This window comes from Mandrillus leucophaeus, unplaced genomic scaffold, assembly GCF_000951045.1.
Source record: "Mandrillus leucophaeus isolate KB7577 unplaced genomic scaffold, Mleu.le_1.0 Scaffold198, whole genome shotgun sequence".
Taxonomy (NCBI): domain Eukaryota; kingdom Metazoa; phylum Chordata; class Mammalia; order Primates; family Cercopithecidae; genus Mandrillus; species Mandrillus leucophaeus.
Window position 1 is genome coordinate 2,857,394 of NW_012102009.1, and position 8,214 is coordinate 2,865,607.

At 40.9% G+C, this 8,214-nt stretch overlaps 1 protein-coding gene across 1 annotated transcript in view; it reads right to left on the reverse strand.

Annotated features, from left to right (window-relative positions):
• The window catches only part of KIAA1429 (KIAA1429 ortholog), a 79,171-nt gene extending 72,014 nt beyond the window's left edge, over nucleotides 1-7,157 (reverse strand). The window contains exon 1 of the mRNA XM_011978682.1: nucleotides 7,074-7,157. Within this exon, the coding sequence (XP_011834072.1) occupies nucleotides 7,074-7,136 (63 nt within the window). The 5' untranslated portion in view covers nucleotides 7,137-7,157. The remainder of the gene's footprint in view (nucleotides 1-7,073) is intronic.
• Between the last annotated feature and the right edge of the window lie 1,057 nt (nucleotides 7,158-8,214).

Consider the following 8,214-nt stretch of genomic DNA (forward strand, 5'->3'; position numbering starts at 1 on the left):
TCTGTCAAAAAAAAAAAAAAAAAGGAAAGAAAGAAATTGCAAATATAGTTCATCATAGCTAGAGGGCAGAATAGCAAAATAGGGGAGGAAAGCAGAGAAGAGTAGCTAAGGACAACCAACAGAATTACAAAAACAAGATTTTCATCTACAGTCAGAAGACAATTCCAAACCTGTATCTCCAACTAGGACCTCTCTCCTGAGCCCCAGGCTACTATATCCAACTGCCCACTCGACCTCTCCATTTCAATGTCCCTCGTGCACTAAACTCAACAAATCCAAACTGAATTTCTCCTACATCAGTGATGGCATCACCATCCACATATTGCCCAAGACATTATCATCCTGGATTTCTCATCCTCTCTCATCTATATCATCTATCTATTCAAACACCAAATCCTATTGATTAAAGCTCTCCTCCATTCTGGCTGTCACTCCTTTAGTTCCATATACTACACCACTCTAATATGAATTACAGCAATAGGAACCTAACTGATTTTGTGCTTCTTTTTTAAGTTTTGTTTCTTAAATTTTTATTTCAATAGTTTTTAGGATACAGGTGGTTGTTTACATGGATAAGTTCTTTAATGGTGATTTCTGAGATTTTAGTGTACCCGTCTCCCAAGCAGTGTGCACTGTACCCAATATGTAGTCTTTATCCCTCACCCCCATCCCAACCTTCCCCCTCCGAGTCCCCAAAGTCTAGTATATCATTCTTATGACTTTGCATCCTGTGCTTCTTTCTTGCCTCCCATCAACCCATTCTCCTATTGAAGTATGGTCTTTCTAAACTATACATGTACCACTCCCCTGATCCTTACTGCCACCAAGCAAAATTCCTAGGTCTTAAAACAAGACTGGCTTCGTTATCACTCCAAACTTACATCCCTAGCCTATCATGCTTTTTATCATTTTCATGCCCTCACTCATGATGTTCTCTCTGCTCGAAATCCATCACATCCCTCTGCCCCAACTCCTTGTACAAGTAAACTTTCTCTTGAAAGCTGAGCCAGATCAAATCTAGATAGGTGCCTCTCCTCCTAGTGCCCAAAGTCCTTTATCTAGCTGAATTGTAACTGCCTCTTATCTCTCCCATTAGACTATGTGTTTAAAGAAGACAGACCTATGTCTTAGTTTACTGCATATTCATAGTGCCTAGAATATTCATTTAATAAATGAATTTTTAATAGGCACTTGATTAATGGTTATTGAATTGTGTTTTCAGAGAAATAAAAACAAAGCCTAGGAAAACAGGTTGACAATGGGAAATCATGGAAGGTTCATGATCAGGAAAGTAACAGGAATATGAAGACTGGTCAGATTCCACAACTCTGAGCCACAATTATCTTTGGAAGGAGTCATTTACCTGCATGTTTAAAGGTCACAGCATAACTGTTTCCCTTCCTTATTCTTCTATCCCTGCAATTATCTTCTCTTTCTACCCTCTCCTTTAGCTATCACATCTACTGCTACCACTTCCTTTTCCATTTCTGCAGATGAGTTCCTAATTGGTTTCCTACAGTCATTTTTAAATGACCTCTAAAATACAGGACTTTCTAATATTGACCTACTCTCCTAGGACTCTATTTTAACCCAGCACTTCCACACTTGAAAGTAATATTTAAAAATTAACTAAAAATGTATAAAACAATTTAGCTTCAAGAATATTACACACCACTGTAAAGTCAGAAACCTAAATATATGAGAATATATATATATATATTTTTTCTCATTCTCATTATCAAATGTATGAGAATATATATAAATAGTAGCATTAACATCCTAGCACTTTGGGAGGCCAAGACAGGAGGATCACCTGAGGCCAAGAGTACAAGACCAGCCTGGCAACACAGTAACACCCCATCTCCACAAAAAAAAAAACTTTAAAAACTAGATGGGCATAGTGGTGTACACCTATAGTCCTAGCTAATCAGGAGGCTGAGGCAGGAGGATCACTTAAGCCCAGGAAGAAGTTGTAGTAAGCCATAAGCACACCACTGCACTCCAACCTGTTTCAAAAAATATACATAGCATTACCACTTAAAGAATATTATACAGCCAATAAAAAAGAATATTATATAGAATATCTAAGGAGAGAAACAAGATGGTTAGGGGACAGTGATGAGAGAGACTTACTTTTTACCATATACCCTTTTGTACCTTTTGTATTTGTACCTCATACATGTATTACCTAGTCAAAAAAAAAAAAGAGAAAATTTTTAAAAATAAGCTTACTTTAAAAATATTATATAAGTATACTACTTCTTGATTCACAAAGACATACAACACATTGTTAGGTGAAAAAAGAAACCACAAAACAGTATTACAGTATTGTAATATTAACGTGGGCAATGGGTGTATACATTTAAGTATAATAATCACTAGAGGATTTGGAAAAACATTAATATAAAGACAGTTGTGAATTACAGCTACAAAATACAAAGAAAAAGCTGATTACAATAGGGAGACATACAGAAAGGAAATTAATTCACTTATCAACAGGAATATACAAATACAATAGCTTTCCACTCATATACTTGTTTATCAAATAATCTTGCTTAAATCTGATTTTAACTTAAACAATTTTTTCTAATATTGTATATGCTAACATTAGAGAGATATTTTGCTTTTTTATTTTATTTTACTTTATTTTTGAGACACAGTCTCGCCCTGTCGCCCAGACTGGAGTGCAGTGGCGCAATCTAGGCTCACTGCAAGCCCCACCTCCCAGATTCACGCCATTCCCCTGCCTCAGCCTCCCGAGGAGCTAGGACTACAGGGGCGTGCCACCACACCCAGCCAATTTTTTTGTATTTTTAGTAGAGACAGGAATTCACCAGGTTAGCCAGGATGGTCTCGATCTCCTGACCTTGTAATCCACCCACCTCGGCCTCCCAAATTGCTGGGATTACAGGCATGAGCCACCGCGTTTGCTATGTTGCCCTCCAACTCCTGGGCTCAAGCGATCCTCCCACTTCAGCCTCCCAGGCTGGGGCTACAGGCACACATGTCACCACACCTGGCTTATCTTGCATTCTTGATTTGTAATGTTAAGTGTTTTTTCATTCACAGGAACACTATTCCCTCACAATGAAATTGTCTTTTAATAAGTTTAACTGCTTATCTTCCGAACTCAGTAGATTGGCCTTATAAATGTGTATCAGTTCTTTATGTGGGGAAGAGGAAATTATTGGTAAAATAAGTACAATACCAAAAAAAGAGCTGTTAATGGTAGCTGGCAATAAGGACTCCCTGTGTGAAACTAATAAATGTCTCTTCTCTACCATATTACAAATTCCTTTGAAATCAAGGGCAATGGGTTTTGTTCTGACTTGTATTGCCCCTCCTAAGCCATACCCTCACCTCCAAAAGTGTTTTTCATAAATAAATGTTAAACAGATTCTCAGCTTCCTATGGGGCAAAGTAATCTGGCTAATTATCCCATTCCCATCAAACTCACTTCCACACTCTTACCATCATTAGTCCCACTAGTTCTCCTGTCTCTAAAACTAGAATTCTACCATTTTTAACTACCCTACCTCCTTCACACAATCAGTTGCCATCCTGTCAATTCTATACTCGATATCTGTATATATCCAAAAGATGTATAAATCCTCTCCTATGTAGTTCCACTGGGACATAGCATAGCACTGATTTAGAGCCAGAAAAATGTGTGATGGTGGATCTTAATCTAGCTATGTTATTTTAGTAAAGTCACCTAATCTCTCAAGCTCAGTTTCCTTATCTACAAAATATAGATGACTACCTTTGAAAACTCAGCGTGGGCCCTGCAGTGGCTCACGCCTGTAATCTTTGCACTTTGGGAGGCTGAGGTGGGAGAATCGCTTGAGCTCAGGAATTCAAGACCAGCCTGGGCAACATGGCAAAACACCACCTCCACAAAAAAATAAAAAAATTAGCCAGGCGTGTTGGTGCACAACTGTAGTCCCAGCTACTCGGGAGGCAGAGATGGAAGGATCGATTGAGCCCCGGTGGCAGAAATTGCAGTAAGCCGTGATCGCAGCACTGCACTCCAGTTTGGGTGACAGAGCAAGACCTAGTCTCAAAAAAAAAAAAAAAGAAGAAAAACTGATGGAAGGACCAGAGATGATTTACTTAAGTTATCAAAGCCCACTGTGTCTGGCACAAATTAGGCATTCAATAAATGTTAAACAATGATTGCTGCCCATTGGCTAACTCAGGTTTTCATAACATCTCACTTTTTCTCCCTGATTTTGTCACCTTACGTCTATTTTCTCTGAACCATTTTAAGTATTATTGATCAAGTAATCTACCCAATGTATCTTACTAATTGTATGATTTGCCTGCTCAAAAACTACCTATTTACTACAAAAAAAAGTCCATAATTTTTCTTTTTTTTTTTTTTTTTTTAAGAGACAGAGTCTTGCTGTGTCGCGCAGGCTGGAGTGCAGTGGCGCGATCTTGGCTCACAGCAACCTCCATCTCCCGGGTTCTAGCAATTCTCCTGCCTCAGCCTCCTGAGTAGCTGGGACTACAGACGCACACCGCCACGCCCGGCTAATTTTTTGTATTTTAGTAGAGACGGGTATCACCATGTTACCCAGGCTGGTCTCAAACTCCTGATGTCAGGCAATCCACCTGCCTCAGCCTCCCAAAGTGCTAGGATTACAAGCTTGAGCCACCGCGCCTGGCCTAAAGTCCGTAATTTTTTGTTGAGCATTCAAGGAGCTCCATGATCTGTCTCTGAACTGCCTTGGGTGCCACTTCACACTGCTACTTTAAGCATATCCTAACAGATGACTGACTACTCCAGTAGAATGCCCTCCTTTCCTAACTACAACCGTGAAATATTGCCCCTTTTACCAAAGACCAAGTTCATAAGCCAAACACCTTGATGAAGTCTTTCCTGATACTCTCAAATGAAAAGTTATCTCTGCCTCCTCTGAAATCATGTATCCTTTATTTATACCCACAAAGACAGCTAGTTCTAATATGTCAGATACTGACGGGCATTTTGTAAACAAAGATGATAAACCCCAATGAATTCACACTGTGTTTCTTTATGCGATCATCACATTCTAACTCAAATCACAATTTTGTGGATCTAATCTCCAACACTGGGTTATAACTTCTTGAAAACAAACATTTCAATATTTCATATCACCCACAAACCCCTACTTCCTCCTTCAAGACTTGATTCAAATGTGATCTCTACTAAGCCTTCCCCAATCACCCCAGAAGAAGGCATTTACCATCTGCCCTATGCGCTCAAGGTACTCAATGTTTACCTAAGAATGAATAAAAGAATAGATTAAATATATGATAAACTAATGAAGGCCAATTTTCCTAAACTAGAATAGTACTAAACTAATTCATCATATGCCTCTTTCTCTTTTTTTCTCTTTCTATTTCTCTTTCTCTTTCTTTCTTTCGAAACAGGGTCTCACTCTGTTGCTCCGGCTGGAGCACAGTGGTGTGATCTTAGCTCACGGCAGTCTCGACCTCCCAGGCTCAAGTGATCCTTCCACTTCAGCCTTCTGAGTAGTTGGGGCAACAGCATCAAGCCACCACAGCTAGTTAATTTTCTTTTGTAGAGACGGGGGTTCCACTATGTTGCCCAGGGTGGTCTCAAACTCCTGGACTCAAACAATCCTTCTGCTTCCGCCTCCCAAAACGCTGATTACAGGCATGAGCCACTGCGCCAGGCTCTTTCAAATTTAACTGTCCTCTATTTCTATACACATGATAAGTTTGATCTGATCCAACTACTGTCTCCATTGAGGGTTTTCTAAATCTTGGCTGGAATGTCAGAGAGATATAGTCATTGAACAAACAGTGCTAACTGACACTGACCCACATGAAATATGAGACCATAAATTAATTGTCAGTAAGAAATGCTGACTCGAAGTTCTCCAAATTTTGACTTTTACAAACCTATAAACCATTCGTTAAATTAGATCACAGCTGTCAACTTTCTATTTTGCCACGTAAAGCATTATGATACAACCACTACCCACTATCATTACTATCTTACAAAAGAAAGAACATTTTAAACATTTTCCATTCAAATATTTATTGAGCACCTACGTTTTGCTAACAGAGGCACTGGAGATACAACTGAGAAGAAAAGAAATTATATGTATCCTCAAAAAGCTTGATACAAGAACACACTTGACACAAATAAAAGGAAAAAAATAATATCCAAAGAAAGAACAGTTCTGTAAATTGATTAAGCTTATATTAAGACAGAGAAATGTGAAGTCCACTTTTTTTTTTTTTTTTTTTTGGAACAATTTCTCCGTAGACTTCATTCGAGTTCATTTTTGGTCTGCTTTCAGGAATCTTTAGTTAACCAGCTATGTTTAATTTACATATTGCTGGGTCAATTGTACATTCAGGGGCGTTCAAATAATTTTGTACAGAAATATTACTCCACAACATTCCACCCCCGCCCTCAAAAGACATGTCTGCTGACGAGTTTAACTATACTTCTCTCAATGCTCCCCTCTTCGCAAGTATTCTACGTGAATGCATCTCATTCCTAATGTGTGAAATCTTTCCGAGAGACAAGTATTAAAGTTTCAGGCCAAATTAGAGAGCACCGTAATCCTAAACCGAATGAGTGTCACAACTGGGGAACATAACTCCCGACAGAAAAGGGGCCAAAGAGTAAGGATTTAGAAACATCGTGATTCGGAAACCACGAAGCCGACGTAAGCTGCTCAGACTCCGGCACTACTGTCAAACACTACTGTCAAATCAAGACCCCTCCCAAATGCCATCTGAGGTAAACCTGAGAACCCTGATTCTTCTCACAGCCCAAACCTGATAGGAAAAACAAAAAATAAAGCCATGCAAGCAGAAAAGCCAACTCGACCAAAGACACGGAAGGTCCAAGTTAAAGCAAGGAAATGAAGAGGCTGCTGCAGCCCTCCCTCAGACGCGATGCTCACACCGCTCGGGGGAGGGTGTCTGTGTGTAAGCGAGAAATTAAAGAAGTAATCTGCAGAGGGAAAAGTCGAGGACGCCCAACGGTTTTTTTGTAAAGGTCCCAAGTCGAAAAGCAGCGTCAGAATCAAGTCGCCAAGCCTTACCTCAGCGCTCGGGTGTTTAAAAGTATCTAAAAATAGCAGCTCCATCGCCGAGTCCACCGCCATGTTTGCCGCGGGCGGGGAACAGGGGGGAGAACTTCCGGGGCAGCGCTCCAGCCTCGGCGACAGCGGCTCAGGAGAGGGAGAAACAGCGGCACTTCCGGTGACCAGAGCACTAGCGCCGCAAACCTCGGCCTATCCCAACGCATCTTGTTGCCCAAAGTTGCCGGCCCCGCCTTTTCCAGCGCGGCGGAGGGCGCCCCCAGACGCAGAGCGGGGCAGAGGGAAGCGAGATGGGGACTACGGGGTCTCCAGTGGTTCAAACCCTGTCGTTCCGCCGCTTTACAGAGCCACAGCTGTCCCCGGGTGGCGAAGCGCGGAGACAGGGTTTTGGAGAGGGTGGAGGAAGGGGAGGGAAAGCTGCCAACTTTGGATACCAACCCCGTACACCCACCGAAGGGGATGTCCCACTTTTTCCAGCGCTGGGAGCAAAAAGATAACAGTGAGCGAGGTTGAAAAGTAAGACATTGATTTAAGTAGAAGAAAAACTGTTGTCTCAACAAACGAAGAGATTCTTTGTTTTCTTATCTGTAAAATGTGAAAAATCGTACTTAACCCACAGGCTGATTGTGAGGAGTAATTGAAATAAAAATCGAGGAATTGTATAACGTGAAGTACCAGGAACAATAAAACAGGAGGCAGAATGAAAAGTAAGCCTCTCGTGTCGGGTGTTGAGCTTTTGAGCAACGAGATAAACACAGCGGTTTAGTAGTCTAAATGGCACAAACCCTTAGCAGAGCAACTAGGAAATAGCTTGTAAAATTACACGTGCCTACCCCTCTTCTAGGAAAATTCTCGCCCACGTATCTACAAATACAAGAATATTCATAGCAAACTTCGTAAGTTGCAAAAGAACAGGAAACATGAGTGCCATTGACAGAAGTAATAACTAAACAGTGGCGTATTTATATAATAGTATATAGCAGGTACGAAGAATGAACTAGTACTATATTTACTAGCATGAAAAATCCCAAAAAACAGGGTTAGCGGGCGCGTTGGCTCACGCCTGTAATCCCAGCACTTAGGGAGGATGAGGCGGGAGGATCGCTTGAGCCCAGGAGCTGGAGAACTGCCTGACAATATA